Source organism: Cygnus atratus, chromosome Z (assembly GCF_013377495.2).
Source record: "Cygnus atratus isolate AKBS03 ecotype Queensland, Australia chromosome Z, CAtr_DNAZoo_HiC_assembly, whole genome shotgun sequence".
Lineage (NCBI taxonomy): Eukaryota > Metazoa > Chordata > Aves > Anseriformes > Anatidae > Cygnus > Cygnus atratus.
In genome coordinates this window covers 25,775,061-25,797,159 of record NC_066396.1, presented here as the reverse complement: position 1 = coordinate 25,797,159, position 22,099 = coordinate 25,775,061, and the positions used below count along the sequence as shown (strand labels likewise).

At 36.3% G+C, this 22,099-nt stretch overlaps 1 protein-coding gene across 1 annotated transcript in view; it reads left to right on the top strand.

Moving 5' to 3' along the window:
* The window catches only part of SV2C (synaptic vesicle glycoprotein 2C), an 82,133-nt gene that overhangs the window by 43,723 nt on the left and 16,311 nt on the right, over positions 1–22,099 (top strand). The window contains exons 4-8 of the mRNA XM_035553580.1: positions 13,317–13,450; positions 13,653–13,742; positions 18,745–18,855; positions 20,471–20,559; positions 21,375–21,539. Of these exons, the coding sequence (XP_035409473.1) occupies positions 13,317–13,450; positions 13,653–13,742; positions 18,745–18,855; positions 20,471–20,559; positions 21,375–21,539 (589 nt within the window). The remainder of the gene's footprint in view (positions 1–13,316; positions 13,451–13,652; positions 13,743–18,744; positions 18,856–20,470; positions 20,560–21,374; positions 21,540–22,099) is intronic.

Sequence of the window (22,099 nt, the reverse complement as noted above, 5' to 3'; positions counted from 1 at the left end):
AATGAGGTGCTAGCTCTGATGAGATTTCTTTTGTTCAATTTTTTTTTTAATATTATAAAGGCAAAAATCTTTTGTTGTTGTTTCTGCAAATTGGATGCATAACCTATCAGTCTACAACAGAAGAAAAATTCACATAATTTGTACAAATGGGCAAAAGAAGTGGTTGTTGGTCTTGCTCTATGATTATTCAGGTACTTAAATATATTCATTTTGTCTTTAACACACTACAGCAGTACAAATTTGTTCACCTTACTTCCTTATTATTTGTCTGGCTCAGAGAACTGTTTGCTCTGAGGAGGTTAGTGATTGTCCTTTTAGCAACAGTTCCTTTTCTCTTCAATAATATATTCTGTCTGTGAGTTTTATATGAAACTGGAAGATCATTTTTCAATTTACAGTGAAGTTTCATTTATTAATAATATAATCAACTGCAGAAAGGCATTTCAATTCATTTTCAGGAATTATGTTTATATGTCTTCTCAAAGAAAAATACTAAATACTGTTTTTGGAAATCACGACTACTTCACTGAAAGTAATGCCATCAAGATGCATTTGTTATATATGAGTACCTGAATACAGCACCTAACTATTCTTTCTGCTCATATTTTTATGGTAGGGATCCATACAAAAATAAGGGAAAAAAAACTCTGTTTCCCATATAGTGTTTGTGGGAGTCCTAACAAACATGTATTTTTATGCTTTCCAAGTATGCCAGCAGAAAATATTACAAAATTATCAAAGAGAAACAGCAAGATTTGGTAGTGAGGACTGTCAGCTCACTATCTCATCTCCTCAGCATTGGTACTGACTGAGGTGAGAAGATTTTTACCTCCCTCGATTCCTCTCTTGTTTTTTGACTCTGTGTTACCTTGTTCCCTTTCTAGAGTACAAGACCTACTTGTTTTGGGGCATTAAATGTTTTCTCCACCATTCAGCTGTTTCCTAAAGGTAGTAGTACCATATAAGAAAAAAGACAGGAACCACAGCTAAAGAGATCAAAGTAAGGCTGTTAAATTCCACCCTTACCCTGCCAGGCAGAGGGGAATCTTGTGCATTTCAGTCTGACATAATCTGAAAACATCTGATTCTTTCATGATCTCTGAGAATTCTAGACTTTGTAAGGAAATCATAGAGTTTTATAAAAGGAAAAAAAATACAAGATAATGCTCCATTTTTTAATATATTCTATTTTCCTTGATTAGTCTGATAAACATATTTTAAATATTTCAGTTGGCAAAAAGGCAAAAAGTCTCCTCTTGACTTTGGACATCTGGGCTAGACTATAATTGGACATAATTACTACTTAATTTATGAGGGCAAATAATATTTGTGTAGAAGTATCAGACCAAAGTTTGAATTTCGGTCTTACATTGTTCATAGTAGGTACAGAAAGACTCCATGCAGTCAGTTGATCAGTTGTTTAATTGGTTGCTGTCAGATTAGAAGAAAATTCTGAAAATGCACATCTGATCACATTATTAGATGACATAAGCTGGCAGTTTATCTGCCTCTCTCTTAGTAATAAGACGTTCCTTTTTTATTTGTTTGTATTTAAAAAATAAAAGGTAATAAAACATAAATTAAATAGAAAAATAGGAAATGTGACTGACTGCAATCACAGCATTAAAGTGCTCATGAAAAACAAAGATTTTTCTTGCGAAAACTTCCCAGGCAAACAGAATATAATAAGGTTATATTTTGAAAGAGTTTATTGAATTGTGTGGATGCTGTGTTGTTGCACTGCAGCAGAATACAAAAGGTGTAAGGCATGTCACTGGTAAATGATTCTTCCTCTCTGTTCTTCAGAAAATGTTCCAACATTTCAATGATTGCTTTGTCTGTAAAAGACTATATAAATAAGACCCATTGTCTTTTCATAAACTGCAGTCTTTTATTGTGCCTTTTTTTCTGATTGTCTTTTATGATTAATTGCTTCTCTTTTCTTGCTCACCATGAGCCCATTGTTTAAATATCCTTAGTCCTGATGCACATAAATCACTGGAAGTCCCAGACCACGACTGGAGCACTTACATTTTAAATTAGCATCCACATTTAACAGCTGCTGTTAACAGTGTCTGAAACAACTTCTCACACCAAATATAATGTTTAGCTTAATGACAGTTTTTACAACTCCACAGTAAAATCACACCAAGTTTTGAATAATATTTTCTCGGTGATTACACACACCAACCAAAGGCGTATTTGAAACCATAATGGATTCACCCACATCTTTTTGAGCTCAGAGCTATTGACTGGGTATGGAGGGCACTATGCAAAAACATGTAGAGATTACTAGAACTTTTTTGCATATTGGTCACCATTGGACATATTGGTCACAAAGTCACCATTCAGCAACAGTGTTTGTCACAGGGGAAAGTTTCAAACTCAGTTCATAATGACGACTTCACAGGGCATTTAACAATTTTACATTGTCAACTTATAAAACCATATCTTCTGTCAACTTGATTTTACAGTACTCACTAGCACTGGCCAAACAGACGTTTAAAACCCCATATGCAATCCATTTATGAATTATTAATTAGGTGTAGCAAAATAAAATAGTGGAAAACTCTAAGTATGTGCTGAGGATTAGAGAGAGGGATCTTAACAAGAAATCAAAAATGAGGTCATACAAACAAAACTTGAAACACTTTCTATTGCCATTTGATTGAATGGTCTCAGAATGTATAATGAACACTGTATTTTTAAGCTCTGACAGCAGCTTCTTTTAAATGTTCTGTCCCCCTTTTCTTTTTAACATTAGTTGAGTCTGCTCAATCTGTGGTCTCTGTAAAGCCTGATTATGGCCTTTTCTTCTTAGACAGACAAGATTCTAAGCTACAAGAGAGATTTAATATTGAGGTTGCCCAGGCTGGTTTCAGAGACATGTCTAGCAGATTTTACCTCTTTGTCTGTTTTGCGGGTTGTAAAGTGCCTGCACAGAGCCACACTCAAGTACACAGAGTGGGTTGTAAAGTGAGCAGCTGCACAGAGCCACGCTCAAGCAAGGACTTCACAGAACTACATGAGTATATAAATCTCTGGGGTCACAGACTCAGTCAGCCAAACAGCCAGATCAATTATGCGCCACAGTGCTTGTAATGAGATTTTTGGTGGTATCAGCACAATATTAACCCTTGGCAGTCCATTCTGTTTTGTCTGTTTTGTTTTGTTTTGTTTAATATCTGCCTAATTAGAGCATCACCTTTCCAGTTATTCAGCCTCCATTCTGCTTTGAACCATAAGGTAAATGCAGCATAACTATTGATGAGATCTTACTCATTGGAAAAATGGACTTTAATTTTTATACTCACTGTTTATCTGGTTGTTAAGCTAAGAAAATTCTTAGATCATTCTTTGATTTAGTTTTCTTTCCACATGCTATCAGCTATAGCTATAGCTGTGCTTTTCAATAATGGGCAGTTCATAGATAGCTTCTAGGTGTTATGCCTGTTAAAATAGTTAAGACAAATACATAAAATTAAGACTAATAAATATAGTTGTATATAGGACTCTGCACATCCATTTGAAAAATTCATGAAGGTTGCAAACCACTCATCTACTGCATCCCAGTGTTATATTTTGTGTCTTATTTGTTTGTCTTGTTTTGTTCTTGTTTTTTTGTTGTTGTTGTTTTGTTTTTGTTTTATTTTTTTCTTTTATTTTCTTTATTATTTTTTTTTTACTCCATAGTACTGACAGGACATTGGGAAGATTGCAAACCCCAACACTATGTATGGAAGAATCTTAGTTTAAAGCAGTCATAGCAAGCACTGGTTTCCACATGACTGAAGAGGGTACCACATGAACTCTACTATCTCTACTTTTAAGTAGATGTAGCTCTAGATCAAAGCTTTAATTGAAAGGACATTTTCCAAAGCCAATTTAAATACAGAAATCTGACAAAAACAATAATTTACAGGAATGTATAGGAAAATTCAACACTTGTCCTTTTGATTATGCATCACAGCTCTTTTCATGCTTTGTATCTGAGCTGTGAGCAAAATTTGACCCGTGTCAATCTACATTAATTTCTAGTATTTTCAAGCATTTTTCTCTGAATAGGGGAAATGAGTGCACATAAGGGAAGTACACACGCATTATAGTCTGGAAAACGCATACTTACTTACTTAATGGTTTCAAGAGAAAAATAGTATTTCTCATTTTAAATTTCAGAAACATGCAATTAACATGTTTTAAGAGAATTACTAATGATTTGAAAGTTTTAGAAACATCTGATTTAAGATCTAAGCAGAAAATTACAGGTTCCCCTAGAATATTTTCAAAACCTAGTTTTACTATCCACAGACCGTAATCAGTGAGTATACTGCTCTTTCCAAGGACCATAATGATATTTGCTTTCAGAATGAAGACTTACAGAAATTTTTCAAACTTGGTTCCTGATAACAGAATCATTGAGTGGGCTGGGTTGGAAGGGACCTTATATATCATCTAGTTCCAAGCCCCCTGCCATGGGCAGGGACACCTCCCACTAGACCAGGTTGCTCAAAGCCCCATGCTACCTGGCCTTGAACGCTTAAGCATCCGAAGTCTGGCAGGATGACTCAGGACAGAGCCAACGCTATTAGTGGTGACCAAAGTCCAACCACTTCACTTCTGTATGGAAATGCTTTGAGATTGAATACATTTTAGCCCTATAAGGTGTTTAGTATTCACACTTGTTAAGATGCAAAATTGGGTCTTGCATGATGGTGGTGAGGTGGAGAAATTTACTGCAGCACAACTTTGGAAAGTGTATTTCCATTATTTCTCTCTAATATGGAAAAAGAAAACTCTAAGCAACCAAAGATGAACAAACAGAAGTAGGGAACTTCAAGGTTCTCTCCACTCCTTAGCTGAGGTATCCCTTGTTCCCTTTCCTGAAGTATCGTCTTGATGGATGGGATGAGAGGAGGAATTTAAATTAAGTTATCTATCTAGAAAAGCTCCTTGTGATGATCTCACTTCAACTGAGAACCTTTCTGGGGCCAAACAGATACAGATAAAATTTCTGGAGCCAAACAGATAAAACAACCCTAAACTCCTATTGAAGGAAGTACAAATGTATCAAGAAACTGTGTGTTTTGTGCAAATTTAATGTTTATACTTTTTCCTCTTGCCATAAAATCATAGAATCATAGAGTCATTTAAGTTGGAAAAGACCCAGAAGGTCATCAAGTCCAACCATCACCTAACAGTACAAAGTTCACCAATAACCTATGTCCTTAAGTGTACAAGTCTTTAAAATACCTCTGAGGATGGTGACACCATCACTTCCCTGGGAAGCCTGTTCCAATGCCTTTGCATGAAGAAATTCTTCCTAACATCTAATCTAAACATCACCTGGTGCAATGCGAGTACATTTCCTTATCTGACCTTCTTGGCCTCCTGGGCACACAGCTGACTCATGTTCAGATGGCTTTTGATCAGCACTATGAGGTCTTTTTCTGCCAGACAATTTTCCAGCCCGTCTTCCGCAAGCATATATCATTCCTTTGGGTTGTTATGACCCAAATGTAGTACCTGGCATTTATGCCCTGTGCAATATCATACTACTGTACATTGCCCATTGATCTAGGTTATTCAGTCCTTCCGCAGAGTCTTCTACCTTCAAATAAGCCAACATTTCCATGCAACTTGGTGTTATCTGCATACTTACTGAGGGTGTACTCAATTCCCTCATCAAGATCAATGATGAATATGTTAAACAAAACTAGTGCCAATACTGAGCTTTGGAGAACACCACTTGTGACCAGCGAGATTTAATTCCATTGATAATGTTCCTTTGGTCCTGGCAATCCATCCAGATCTTTAACTAGAGAACCATACATCTGTCCAAGCTGGAAGCAGTCAGTTTCTCCGGGAGAATGCTGTGTCAAACAGCACCAAATGCCTTGCTAAAGTCCAAGTAAACAGCATCCTTTTGCTCATCCAATAAGTGGGACACGTTGTTCATAGAAGACTCTGTTAGTCAGGCAGGACCTACCTTTTCAGAAACCCACTCTGACTGGGCCTTATCACCTGGTTGTCCTGTATGTGCCATGTGATAACACTTAAGATTATCTGCTCCATGACATTTCCTGGCATCGACTGTCAGACTGACAGGCTTGTAATTCCCCAGATCTTCTTTCCTTCCCTTCTTATAGATGGGCACCACATTCACTAGAGACCTCCCCAGTTACCCAGGAATACTGATAAATTATTGAAAGTGGCTTGGTGAGCAGTTCTGCCAGCTCCTTCAGTACCGTTGAGTAGATCCCAAACGGGATAAAAGCCCTGCATCCCATAACCATGTCTTTCTTTCTGAATTTGGACAGTACATTCTTCTACCAAGCTAAGTAGATTTTGGCTCCGATATTTTTCTTCTTGTTTTTGTGCTTCTTCAGTTTTCCTGAGAGTTTCCAGCACTGAGTTAGGATTTAACCTGTGTAAATGTTACTGTTTCTGTTTTATGTAAGACAGTGTTGAAGCATATAAATAAACATACAAAAGCACAATAAAACTGTACAGATTGCCAATAATTTGGCATGTAATTGGATGATGATAGGGAGAGTGGAGTGTTGGAGATTAACTGAAGTGAGTAAACAAAGTTGTATGTTTCTGTATAAAATAAATAATGTAAGAAGGACGGAAATCTTCATCTCATGTCAGCTGGTTTGCTATCAGCTGACTCTTACAGCTGCCATTAAATCGAGAATGTTCCCTGCAAAATGCAGTTACCCAAGATCATTTTTTTTCCCCTCTTCAACAAGTTTTTTGTTTTGTACAGATAATCATTAAAGTCTATTTGTTTCAGCACTGCTTTATATGAGGAAAAGGTTAATTTGTCCATCTCTGTAAAGTGCACAGGAATCCTATTGTTTTCCTACTTTTCTCAGTCACCTATTAAGTACAGAAGAGGCAAAACTAATTCCCTTTTCAGAGATGAATTTCTTGCCTTTATTTTTTCTTGTGAGTCACAGCACCTTGATCCACCTGGGACAAGGGAAATTTAGACTTCAGACAGACTATTGCAATCCACATGTGAAGTGTTTCCTTTGTGTCATTGTCCACCTCCACCTTCACCGCCCTTTCCCTCCCCCCGTTCCCCCTTGTTAGATATTCTGACTAAAAAGTGTTTGTTTTTTCAAGTGTTTAAATGTTTATTGTATCAGGTATGCTAGCATTTCCATAGCAGAGAAACAGAAAATTAGTCCATTCATAGCTCTATGTTCTGCACACACACACATATGTAAGTGAAAGACTGACATATGTAGGGGACCTACAGAAAAGCTGGGGAGGGACTCTTTGTCAGGGATTGTAGGGATAAGACAAAGAGGAATGACTTTAAACTAAAAGAGGGTAGGTTTAGAGTAGATATAAGGAGGAAATTTTTTACCATGGTGAGGCACTGGAACAGGTTTCCCAGAGAAGCTGTGGGCGCCCCATCCCTGGAGGTGTTCAAGACCAGGCTGGATGGGTCTTTGAGCAACTTGATCTAGTGGGAGGTGTCCACACCCATGGCAGGGGGTTGGCATTAGATGAACTTTAAGGTCTTTTTCACCCAAACTATTCTGTGATTCTATAGAGGCCTACAGTACCATACAGTGGATAGAGAGCTTGTGTCTTTTGTTATCAGACACCAGATGATTTTCTAGATGAGGTCAGCACTGCTTGTAGCTGACCCGGGGCTTGTCTAAATGGCAGATAACGTTACCAAAGATATTGGAGGCCTGATAATCTCAGGTTTTCAGATGCTAGCACAGGGAAGTGATGAGTGTCAGTGCTTGACAGTCTCCTCTTCTGTGGAAATGTGTCTTTAGAAAATGCCTTCTTCCTTTTAATCAGTCTTAGGTGACAGCAGTCCAAGTTTAAGTTTAATATATTGTAAAATACATTTGTTTAACAACATTACTTTCTTCTTTCATTGAACTGTTGATCCTTATGGCTCTCAGGGACTAATAGCATTGGCAAGAGAGCCAGACAGATGTGGATGAGAATTAAACAGTCTTCTAGATGCATCTCTGTCAAGGTAACTCAATCATGGCCTGTCACACTTCAGTTATTTTACTTCCAGAATTCTTCTGCCAAAATTATTTACTGAGCCAGTGGGTTTAAAGAATACCTATCTATACAGGCTAAAAATATGCCTTTCCCATGTTATGTTAATAATCTAATCAAATGAAAGGCAAGAGTTCTATCTTGTGTTGCTGGAATTTCACATCAATATACTTACAGAATAATTCTGAGAGAATTATTTCTGTTTTTGTTAGAAACCATATATTTCACTCAGGTTTGTAAAAGTGTCTAGCTGAGATTCCTAAGATGTGTAACTTACCTAAACTTGCTTTCTTCAGTTTCAGTGATGTTTTACCATTATTCCAATCAGTACTGCAAAGATACATTTGTTCAATCCTAGATGTCACTCGCAGTTAAACTTAGTAATGTCAGGACATACTAAATGTAAGTTCAGTAACATTTCATATAAGTGCATTTCAGTTCTGCCAGCTGCAAAACATTCTAGTTCACCTTATAATTTTGATTTGGCTCAGAGGCTGTAAATACTCAACAAACAAAAACAAACAACAGCAACCAAACCAAACCAAAACAAACAACAACAAATATTTAATAAGAGAACTATTTTTGAAGATTTTTTAACTGATTATTGTACTAGCTGCTGTAGTAGTGCCACCAAGTGGCATGCTAAATCAATCACATATTTACTGGAAATGTCTCAAATTCAAAAGATAAAAAAATGAGGCAATAGAACTGGGAGGTGATAAATGAATGTGCGTTAGAACAGAAATAATATTGTAAAATCATGGAAAGGATTCTGCAGAAGAATCTATGTAGACTATGAATTCCTGTAAATTCCTTGTCTATGTTTCTCCTCCAGCCCTAATTTTAAGGATGTTCTTGCTTCCCTCCTCTGTACCAAAAGTCAAGGGTTTATGCAAACTTGGCTTTTGATGATTTCTGTCATTGCCATCAATCTAATTCCCCTAATTCCTACCTACTGACTAATGAAAATTAGTATTATGACTGATCAGACTTTAGCTAACCATGACATAAAATCCCTATATTAATTTAGGATTTCTTTGCCCATATAAGTATATTCGAAAGATGCTAAGATGCTCCACAACTTTATTTTTCTCATATTTAGAAAACTTCTCCTTGCCTGTCAGTATTTATACAGACAATGTAAGCATCCGCCCTTCAGGGCTCCCCCCCCCCCCCTTTTTTTTTTCCTTGCCTACATTGCACTTTATTGATCTGTAGAGAACTAAGTTCCCTTTCAGGTCTCATTTTGAAAAGTTAAGCAAACTATATCCCTTAGTCTGCTCTCATAAGGTGGACTCCATCATCACCTAACCATTGTAAATGGTATGTGGCCTTGAAAATACCTGCTGTTTCTTAGGTAACATATATTGATAAAATTCAGCATAATGTGGACAGGTTTACTTCTATGTTTATTCAGAAAGTCTATTACAGAGTTGTTCTTTCTTTCATTTGGAGCAAGAATCTATTTGTAATATCCTTTTCACTTATTATTACGATGGAGTAGAGGAAATACTTTGTTGGGAGGAAGATATTGTTGACATTGAACTTAACACATAAATTGGTGGTTGTGTATAGGTAGCATCTTGGCACATTTTGCTTTTGCTCTGCTGCATGCTGCTGTGGCTCTGTAATCAGTAATTGCCATGTCCGTGATTAGCTTGGTCTCTTCAAGTAATCAGTACAGTGTGAAGGTAATATTCAGAAAGAAGGCTGCTACAGTGGCTTCGTATTTAGTCACTGCAGATCTCATGTCGCTCTACAGCGAATTGTTCCCAAGATGCATTTGGCCAAGTGTTTCAGCAATTCATAAAACATTGGAGCTTGGCACTGTTTCAAAATTAATACCTATGGAATATAGCACAGCCAGGGAGCAAGGGTGAAGCTGAGCTCTGGGCTTAGAGCTTGAGGGCTGCTGTGCAGTGCGCTGAATGCATCTGAGTACTGAGTAGAGCTCCTCCATCTTTGCTATTGTGTCATAAATCAGAGAAAGGAGAGGCAAATTGAGTTACAGCCAAGAACACACTTCCATCTGGTTTCAAGACCTAAAAATAGTGGGAATGAAAGCCACTTTAACAGCTAAATTCAGAACTGCTCTAATGTGTGCATTTTCTAGATTAGCTCATGATCTAGGAGAACGGGACGGTAAACATAAGAATAAATCTAAACTTGCTCTGCATTTAAAATATATGTTTGTTTTGCTGATATATCATGTGGTGGTGGAATAGATAGGAAAGCAAACTTAAGAAAGCTGTGTTACAGCTGGAGCTTTTTCTACAAATTCTTGTAATTCTGATAATCACTGTTATCATTAATTCAGCAAACACAATAAATTGTGAGATTAATTGCAGCAGCTAATACAATGTAAAAAGATGTAATAAGAGCAACAGAAACCATAATGAACATTTCACTTAACAAGCTCTCAGACATTTTGAGGAGTAAAAAAAGATATTTTCAGGTTGTGAGGGTGACAGCAGGATGAACAGTGCAGTCATTGCTTTTAATTAAGGGTGGTATGGTTCACTTACATTAATAAATCACACTTTAAAATAAATGATTACCATAATTTTTTTCTGGCTATAGAGCACAAGATATTGTTGTTGTTTTACAACAGGTATAAAGGCAGGTTAAAACCATTTAACACAGAAGTAATATTTGAGCAGTTAAATCATACAAAACACAAACCAGAGTGATAAAAGGCAGATTGTGTAAATATAGTAGTGCCTGTGTGTATTTTTGGGACAGTCTCAAATGACAAGAGCCACCAATATGCTGACTGTCTTGTTCTAAGAGATGAAATCCTGGTTTCTTTATCTCATTTCTGGTGAAATTAGCTGGTGGAACTGCTCTCTGATTGGTCTGACTGAAAGTTAACCAAAATAAAAGGAAATAGTTTTGAAAATTCTCTATAAGGTGGTTTTGTATTATACTTTAAAATACATAATGAAGAATATAGTTCTAATTATTATGATACAATGTGTACACAATACCCAAAACACAAGTATGTTTTCTAATGGCCTCATTATCTCACCCTAAGTATACCCTAATTTATTTCCTTCCTTTTCCCACTATGGATAAAAAGTATGTCTGTACTATTTAAGTTATGAAATTCTATAGGATTGAAATTCTATAGGATTGGAAGTTTTCAAAAGTCAGTACTTTTTTAATACACTTTTACACCTTTTCTGGTTTTGTTTTGTTTTTAGTCTTGATTTTTCATTCATGTTTCTATTGTGGAATAAGAATCAACATCAAATTTAGCTTAAAATTGTAGACATCTTTTTGTTGAAGGCAACTTTGGAGGGGGAAAGTATAGCTATCTGGAACCTTATAAAAAAATTACATGTCATTCAAAAATCATTGCCAATACTGCCGCCAATTTTACCACTGTCTCCCTGGGATAAAGATCTCAGGGCTAAATGGGTCCATAAAGCAAGCTGACATTACTTCTGAAATACAGAAAATTTGTATGAGATGAGAAATGAGGTTCCCAAATCTACAACTCAGTTTCACAGAGCTGTTGATATAGGGCAAAAACACATCATGAGTTTTCATATTGTAACATATAAGTACTTTAATACCAGAATGCATATGTATGTGTTTATTTATTTATTTATAACATATATTTATAATCCATAGCTTGAGATATTTAAATTCCAAAATACACTGAGTGTTTAACAGATTAATACCTCATTTGAAGAAATTTTTAATGGGATGTTTGGTGCTATGTTGTATCAGTTGTTTAGTGACATGCAGAAATATTTGATTTCATGTGTATTTTATCCAGAAAAATCAGATAGCAAAGAATTATTTCACATGAATCCAGCATCAGGATTTTAATTAGCCAGGTTTCCATTTTCTTCTGATAACCACTTAAATTACTATTGTTACTATTATCTATCACTCTGCTTTTAATGATCTTTCCTTCAAAATGTTGCTTGAAATAGTTTGCTGTATTGAAGCCAGACTGAAAGACCAAGTAACTACCCAAATCATATTTTACTTTTTCTTAAGAGTTTTTGTTTGTTTGTTTGTTTTCTTAAAATTATATAATTTCATAACATAACACCCAATCAGGTATTTTATTTAAAAGCTGAACTACCAACCCTGCATTTTAACATAAGTTTTTTCCAGTTATTCTGTGGGGGTTGAGGGCAATTTACATTTAACAGCGTTGAATGGTATAGTGCTGTGGAACAAGATGAAAACAGAAGTTAGGCACTGCAAATGTCTTATATGTCATACTATATTATAAGACACTGTTATGAAGAGTACTTCTCCTTATAGCAAAAGCTAATAATAAGGACAGAATTGCAAACCTTGAAATTCCGCTTGTTGTATCTTGTAATGTAATAGATAACTAATTATTATTCCTACAATATTCATTTTTATGAAATAGCACAGTGAATACCCAAATAAAAACAACTCTCAAAACTCTGAAATACCAGTCACCTTAAGGTCATACACCTTAAGGAAACAATGACCTCCTCCATAAACGCAACTAATAGAATGCAAACACTAATTCAGAAATACCTTGACAAAAATAAAAAATAAAAAAAAATAGGTCAGATGTAAATCATATGCCAGTACTTCAGTGTTGTGTTACAGGATGCTTATCTGAAGAAGGTCCAATAGCATAAAGATTATGAGCTATTTTTTCTGGTTTTAGTGTTTCTCTTACTAGCAGTCTAAAAGCATACTGCTGTAGACTTGACTGCATTGTTGCTTGAATGCTTTTCTCACATTTTTGTTTCTTCCTTTCTTGTTGATTTCTAATGATTTGATATGAGAATTCAATACCCAATATTCATTAATACTTAAAATAGGTTCTAAGAGAAAGACTTGAAGAAGCCACTTACATTTTGATTTTGTCAGTGTTCGTGAAAGATAATAGATTCTTTCATGGATTTTTTAGTCTTCCATTTAACAGACACACTGATGCAGCATTCACAGAGTTGTAAAATTCCATAAAGTAGATCTTCTTAGTATTTATAAGAGCTTTTAAATTCACCCTTCTTCCAGTATTCAAACAAAACTGTTTCTTCCTATGTTTAGTGTTAGGTATGATGGTGGTGTCCATGTTTGGTTCATGTAACTACCTTTATACAGGTTTTGCCAAGAAGCTTGACAAATACTTTCTCATCCCCATGATGCATACTACAGACATTTTCCAGAATGACTACTCACATGCAAGAGACTGAAATTCAAAGCATAAGACTATTTCTGAAATCACTGATATTTGTGGAAATACACCATTTCTTGATTTTTTTCTTTCATAGGATGGAGTTTCAGCATGGGATCTGCTTATCAGTTTCACAGTTGGCGAGTATTTGTGATCGTCTGTGCACTGCCCTGTGTATCTTCTGTGGTAGCCCTCACCTTTATGCCAGAAAGTCCACGGTTTTTGTTGGAGGTATAACTTTCAAAAAAGAAAAAAAATTTTTTTGGGGGGGGGATGTGTTAAATTAGAATTATTTAAAATTACTAAATAATTTTAATTATTTACTTAATATTATACATCACGACATCTGTATAAGATCTTTACATCTGTTTTAAGATTGTTCAGTGACTGTCTGAATATGTGTTTTGTTTAAATACTTTCATCCAACTTTTAGGTTGGAAAACATGATGAAGCTTGGATGATACTCAAGCAAATTCATGACACAAACATGCGAGCTCGGGGTCAGCCTGAGAAAGTCTTCACAGTGAGTATTACTCTCAAAGCTTAGCACACTTAGCACATCAGCTGCATTGCTGACTGGTGAGGTCTTGAGCACTTAAACGATCACTATTATTACTCTGAATGACAAAACAAACCATTTGCACTATAAATACCTAAATATAAGAACTAAAATCCTACTGAAATTGTTATATATTAAGCAGATTTTAAGATATCAAGCTTTGGCCAGCATATTCTTGAGCATACAAACCCATAGTGTGATAATTTTCTCTGTTGCATGGAGATAATTAATAGACTCCAGCTCTATTTTTTAAGTTTACTTCACCCTTAATAGTAACAGTAAACACAAGTAGAAGTCTAAGTTAGTTAAGGTTTTGCCTTCAAAGCTTTTGAAATGATCATAAAAATACAAGACAAATTAATGATCCAATCATCATTAAAATAATAATTTTAACAATTTATTTTCATTTAAATGAAATATTAATTTTACAGACATTTAATTTTCTCACAATATCTTGCAAGCTAAACTGCAGCTTTTTGTTAACTTGCAGTTCTAAAGTTAAAGCCATATTATACTGACGGATTTTTTCTATTTGGACGAGAAATTTTCTGTTCAGCTGAGTCTTTTTTTTTTTTTTTTGTACCATCTTCCTTATTTATAAGGAATATACACATTTTTTTCTTCTGCAATACAGTAGGACCAAATCACAGGAGGAATTTTTTTGCTTTGAAATCTAGTTTCCCTTTCCAGCTTGTGCTGTGCCATGGGAATGCTGGAACTCTGTTACCTCTCAGAACCATATGTGGGATTTTATTCCTCTTCCTTGGACTTTTTTTTTTTTTGCGCTAATGCATATATAACTCAATTAAATATCTTCTTATAGGTTCCACATTTGCAGGCAGTCTGAGGAATATCTGACCATATACTTTTATTCCATTGAGAACTACAACTTATTGTTTGAGATGTAGTTTCTATTGCCTATGTTTATTTATTTATTTATTTATTTATTTTAACAAAGAAGCTCAAGAACTACAAAATTCAGCCTGAAGGAAGGATGGTTAGCACATAGAGCTTCATTTACTGGTACACCAGTAATGTAGCCCTAATAATATACAACAATAATAACATTATTTAGGTTATCCTTCCCCTCTCCTTTGCCCTCGTGAGACCCCTCCTGGAGTACTGCATTCAGCTCTGGGGTTCCAAGCATAAGAAGGACATGGAAGTATTAGAATGAGCCCAGAGGAGGACCACAAAGAGAATGAGGGTCTGGAGCACCTCTCCTATGAAGACGGGCTGAGAGAGTTGGGGTTGATCACTTTGGAGAAGAGAAGGCACCAGGGAGACCTTAGAGCAGCCTTCCAGTACATAAAGGGGTCCTACAGGAAAGCTGGGGAGGGACTCTTGTCAGGCAGCGTAGGGATAGGACAAGGGGGAATGACTTTAAACTAAAAGAGGGTAGTTTTAGAATAGATATAAGGAGGAAATTCTTCACTCAGAGGGCACTGAGTCACTGGAGCAGGTTGCCCACAGAAGCTGTGGATGCCCCATCCCTGGGAGTGTTCAAGGCCAGGTTGGATGGGGCTTTGGGCAACCTGGTCTGGTGGGAGGTGTCCCTGCCCATGGCAGGGGGGTGGAATTATATAATCTTTAAGGTCCCTTTGAACCCAAACCATTCTATGATTCTATGATTTCATTTTATTGATTTATTTATTTTAATTTCGTTTATAAGTAAAGGGATTTGCCTTTACTCATATTGCACAATTAGGGTGTAATTTCACAGTTGACTCATGCTGATCTGAGCTGCTTTCCAAAGTATTGCTGCTCCCTGTCACCTTTTGGTTTTCTTCTGCCAGCATGGATTTTCATTGATTTACTGGACAGTTAGCCATAGCATAGTTTCTGTCCATCTATGACATTAGTTTAGGCATTAGGAAGAAGACAGAAATGTGCTAGGATTACAGATATGAGAAATGATTTACTGTAGCTTGTCAAGCTTTACATCAGCTTGACATATTCACATCCAAATGCAGCCACAAAGAAGAAAACAGTGATCTAACAAGTCTTAGTCTCTGTGGTTGTTAAAAGGTAGCACTGAACCTTGTTAAACTCAGTAGTTTATTTATAGCTATTTTTGTTAAATTTTCACCCATGAATAAAGCATGACAAAACTGTTTGGGGATTTTTGCCAGCTTCTGCCATGAACATTGAGCAAACGTGATACTGAGGAGCTGAAGGATTAGAAATAGTGCATTGTATGTCAAGGTTACACATTGATAGAAGTCCCTACGCTCCCTAATGTAAGCTTGTGGTAATATGACTGAAAAGACATCATCTCCTCATTAGACAATACTGACACTTAACCTTCCTAAGCCCACAGTGTTAAAAAAAAAAAAAAACACTTTTGCATGTTTTGTTTAGGACACACTCCCTCCTCCCCTCTTCTCATTTAAGTTAGAACTGGATATTGTAACTTTTGTCCCAGTAATTTACTCACTTAGCTCTCCTGTGCCCTACGGCTTCAGCTGGTGTCTGCCTGTAATATTCTGTCATTTAAGCGTTAATAATTTCCTCTGCTTTGTGTCACTAGTTACATCAAACAGATATACTTTGATAGTATTTTTTCTGCTTCTACAGCTGATGTAACTTTTTCTCTGTTATTAGTATAGTTTCAGTGTGCTTTTATTTGATAAATTTTCCTAATTTTATTGATATAATCTTACCTTAGAAGCTGTCTTTCCAAGTCAAGTTTATTCTTGTTAGTCATTTTATTGAGGATTTTATCTTCAAATCTATAGAACAGAAAATGAAACAATTGATGAATCATTGGTTTAAGAGTTAGAAACTCCAAATTGGATGTATTCTCGTGACAGACTCATGGAGGTGGTGGCTCTTAATACTTCTGAAAACATCTCCTGAGAGCAGTGGCACCAACAGAGTTAATATAAAATGATAGTATCTTCTATTATGGGACTACTCATGTTGAACATTTATGTACATGCTTGATTACCTTTCTGTGTCCTTAAAATATACATTCATTTGATCAATTAGTTTAAAGCTTAAAGTTCAAAAAGAAAAAAGAAAAAAAAATTACCCATACAACAAGAATTCTGTCCGCTCTTTCATTGCTATGTAATAAAAATATTTTTTTTTCTGCAAATGTGTTCTTTTACATGTCTTGATTTTGTAAAATTTTAGACATCACATATTACTAGCCATTGCTATCAAGCAGAAATTAAACAGAAGTTCCCTTTTCATTTAAACACTTTTTTTTTTTTTCATATATTGACAGCTAAATTTGCATGGTCCAGATGGACCATTGTCCTGATTCAATAGGGCCTTTATTATGTTAAAGGTCTATCAAAGCCATGGGCTTTTTGTCCCCAGTCACATGCAGTGGTCCTGGACACGTGTGACTTCCCAACCTCCACAGCTCCAAACAAGCCAGGTGGCCAAGACAATGAAAAGGTTGCAGCTCAGAAGGTTGCAGCTCAGGCAACAAGAGTGGTGCTTGCTCATACAACATGATTCAAAAAGCATGTCCTTTATGCTCAGAGGTCTGGCATATGTGAGGTTGTCTGTAAGTACACGGTCTTAAATAATCTTGGAGGACTCAACTCCAAATCTCAACCGTCTTTTGCAAAACATGTTTCATTAAAAAACTAAGAAAAGTATAAAGTCGAATGATGCAAACAGGATTATTGCTGTTGGAAGAGGCATGATAAGGTTACAGGCTTTTGATATGTTTTCTCAAGACGGTGAGTTTTAGTATTAAAAAAACAATGAAGGCAGTCAGATAAAACCATTTAGTGGGCTTTTTTTAAAAAAATATTTATTATTATTTTTTTCTGTGAATGTGATGAGGCTGCTGGTCCTCCTTAAACAGGATATATTTGTAAAAGCAGTGGGCTGAAAACTAGAACTTTGCCATCAATGCTGCTATTACCTAATTCTGTGTAGTCCACTCTGATACATCTGTGGACGGTGGTGTGCTCAGTTTGTTACGAAAAAAACAGGAGCTATTGCTACTTTCAGAAACAGCAGCCAAACATTAAAGACACAGTCTGTTGCTCTCTCCTTCTTTATGTGTCAGTCCCACTCCCCATTTTACTTATTACCTTTTCATTCTCTTTCTATTTGTCATCTTTTAAAATAAACTGTGGATGAATACACTGCCTTTTGCTATAATTCTGAGAGAGGAAACCAAAACCATACAGTGGTATGTTTATGAGGTCCTGAAGGGGCTAAGAAGACCATATAGCACATTCTTGTTCTGCCAGACACTATCGTGCAAGTGATAACTTGCAATGTAGACAACATCACACTTTCTGTCACTGGTATTTCCATATTTTTCCTTTACGCCTTTTTATCTCGTTTCACTTTAGACGAAGTAGATGATCGTTCATAACAGCAATAATGTGTTGTTGTTCCAGGCGATTTCACCTATTTTTTTTCTCTCCTCATTAAAAAGGATAGTTTAAATCTACATCCAAAACACAAGGAGATTCCCTGTCTATTGCTACAAGAAATAGGAAGAAAAGAAAAATGTTATTCAGCTATTAATTCTTGACATTTCAAATGCTTCTATTGTCATTACTGTATTTTTAATCAATAGACTGTCAATAATGAGGTGATAGGAAGTCAGAAAAAAAAAAAAAAGAAAGAAAGAAAACTCTGGACATGCTTAACTGAGGTTTTAAATAATGTTTTATCTTTTGTGGCATTAGAGATAAGTACAGCAGCATTCGAGGAAAACCTAACAGTATCAGCTTGTTTTGTTCAGAACAAATGGATTTCCCACATGGTTTGAAAGTAGAGCTTTTTCAATACAGTTGCCTCCACAATGAACTTTGTTATTAAAGTGTTTATATTCCTTTAGAGATATAAAACATTCATAATTTAGACACAGGTTTAATACCTGTTCATTTTTAGTTATGGTATTTATTAAAAGCTTCTAATATGTCATAATATGCAGTTGAATGCTTCAAGAAAATGCAAATATTTGCTGTCTTGTTTTTATTTCTAGGTTAACAGAATCAAAACTCCAAAGCAGATAGATGAGCTCATAGAAATAGAGAGCGATACAGGAACTTGGTACAGAAGGTGTTTAGTTAGAATTCGCACAGAGCTATATGGTGTAAGTAAAAACATCTCTGTTCTGCAACTACCTTTATTTAATCAGCATTCAAAAATGGGATGGATTTATTAAGCTCATGATGGCGATAATTGCAATACTGCTTTGGCTATGCAACTGGAAGATTCAAGAACCAGTGTAAGATTCTAGTTTTTGAGCAAAAGAGGTGCAGGTGAATCACAGACAGTTGGTTTCAACTTCTGAGGAGAAAAATGTTGCATTGGCATTTAGAAAAGTGATGGCTGACAGTTACACAGCCATATGTCCAAGCACCACAATATAGTCTGTAGTGAGAATACATATTTATATCTACCAGTGTAAAGAGGTGACACGTGCAGAGATTAAAAATTATCAGCAGAAACCTGAGGTGACCACCTTACCTGCAAATGGTAAAGTAATGAATAATGTGTAAATGAATGCCAGTAAAACCTTTACAAGGCATTGAATCTGCATGGTTTTTTATTAGATGTCAAATGTTTTACCAGAAAACTACTTTAGAGATATTTCAAAGGGATTAAGACAAGTTCATTGGGACTTTGCTCCACATCTTCTTTTTAACTTTTTTTGTAAAATCAAAAATTATGCAGTACCTTCAAGCTGTTCAATGAAAATTGAGCTAAATCTTGTTCATAATGAAAAACAAACAAACAAAAAACCTCACCAACACTGAACATGTCAAAAGAAGGTTTTCACAGCTGTTAAAAATCTGGAATCTAAAGGCTACCCAGAGCTACATCAAAAACGAACAAACAGACAAACAAAAACAACAAATAAAACTGTGTTGTAAAATAAATTCTGCCATGTATTTCCAATCAAAATTGATTTTCTTGGAAAATGCTCTCTTCATTCTGAAAGACAAAACAAAAATGAAAGTGTCTATTTTCAAACTTATTTGTTCAAAAATGGAGAAGCTGAGTATGGAAATGTTAAGTTTTGGCTTTGTTACTATGGCAGCTTTAAAGGAACCACAGCTTGTTTGTTTCACATCCTTGTTATTACACTGGACTAGCCCCTGGGCCAGAGTCTTCCCTGTTGCATGATGTATGCTAAAATCTCCTAGGACATACGGTCTCTTGTCTTCAATGCGTGGGAAAGAGGTGAGGGTGGGGAGATACCATTCTCAGTCAGCTCTGTTGTAGCATCTCTGACCTGAGGGTAGTCCGGGCTTTTCCTCATAAACTACCAATTTCTACCCGTTATAGGTTATGATGGCTCATACTACACAACTCCCTGTTGAATTGTGGAATAAGATCCATCTAAACTTAAGGCTATGTGATACTGGGAAGTGAGAAGGAAACACTTCCGGGAAAGTCTTCATCTGGTTTATCTGAGAGAGTGAAATGATGTTGCCTAGAGAAGATGAAATTTTTATGTAGTCAGAGTACATATGAATTAATGGACACAGTGAAAAGAAACCAGAAAGGCAGAGAATGTGCACAAGCTGGTTATAGTCAAAGGTTAACAGACTTGTATAAAAAATACAGCTAGTAGGTTTATATCAAGGAGATGGCCTGCTCTCTCTCTCTGATTCCATAAAGAAGCAAGCAAATCAGAATCAAAAACCTTGTATCATTTGACAAAACTTAATGAAATAAATTTATTTCCTAATAATTTTCAGATTTGGTTGACTTTCATGAGATGTTTCAACTACCCAGTGAAGGATAATACCGTCAAACTTACAGCTGTGTGGTTCACCCTGTCTTTTGGGTAAGATTTCTTGAGATCCTAAACCATTTTTGATGGACTTGACAGAGAGAAGAATCATCTGCATGCAAATCTCTTTCACTATGATTACCATTTCTCTTTGGAAAAGTTTTATTCAGTATATTTCCGTAAAAAAAAAAAAAAAAAAAAAAAGTATCATTTAGTCTATTCTTGGCTACAAGCGTGACTCAGAGAATAACTGGTTCAGAATACCAGCATCTTCTAGTGTTGGTGTCTTCTAGTATTTTTACACCAGCAACTGGGAAATACAGAGGAATTGTTTCTTGCCTCACCATATTAAAATATGAACTTGGTGCTCTATCTGCCTTGACTTGAACAGAAGCTCATATTCTGGAAGTCTTCAAATTAGACTTCATTTATACTCTGTTTAGAAGGTGTTAGTCTACCTGTTTGCATCTAAAGGCAAAGTTTAAAGCAGGGACTAGAAAAGATTTCTTCTTTGCAGCTCCCACAGTCTGCCATCTAGGAAGAGCTCCATTCTTCATGTCTGGGTGCCACAGGTCTTCCTTGTGTCCCTCAGGGCAGGGCCTGGCAGCTAGGCCTGTCCCAGCACCCCAGCCAGGAGCAGGGCAAATGGGGGCACCACCCTTTGAGACAGGGATGGCGATGTGGGACAGGGACAGGGACAGGGACGGGGACGGGGACGGGGACGGGGACGGGGACAGGGACGGGGACAGGCCTAGACATCAAGCCCATGGCTTGGCAGGGCAAGGCTGTGGGAAGCTGGAGACCGGTACTGCTATGGCCTTGCTGAGACAAGCCCCATGATGTGACTGTGCATTTTCTGTTTTTCACAGCTACTACGGCTTATCTGTCTGGTTTCCTGACGTCATTAAGCATCTGCAGTCAGATGAGTATGCGTCCCGAGTGAAACATTTCCGCAATGAGGAGGTTTCACATTTCGTCTTCAACTTCACACTGGAAAATCAAATTCACAGCAATGGAGAATACATCAACGACAGGTTTAGAGATGTACTAATATCCTGATGGGGCTGGAATAAATAAATGCATGTGTTCAAGCAAGTCCTAATGATCTGATATTTTCCCCTATTAACTATTAATGGATAGGTGTTGTTTTGTTAGTTTTTTGGTTTTGTTTTTTTGCCTTTCCCCCCCCTCCCCCCATGGCAATTTGTTTCTATCCTCAATTTGTCATGACTCAATGTTGAATAGTGCCCTGGAGAAGTGGACTTGTACATGCCCTGGTGGCCTCAGTGCTAGATTCCTCGTGCAAACACTACTTCCCTCCTGAAACAAGATCCAAAAGTCCAAAATAACGACCCTTCCTTCCACAGTGGGATACAAATATTTTCAGACCCAGTGTGTGCCATAACATTGCAGGGGGTTGAGGAAAGATGGACTTTCATCTATGTGGTCTTTTTTTTTTTTTTCTTGTATTGATTTAAGACACTTCAATAAAAATTTGAGACATCGAAAGGACAGGATCACAGAAATATAAAAGTTAAATGCTACTGTAAGTCAACAAAAAGCACAAAGAGCTCTAAAAAAAAAAACAACACCT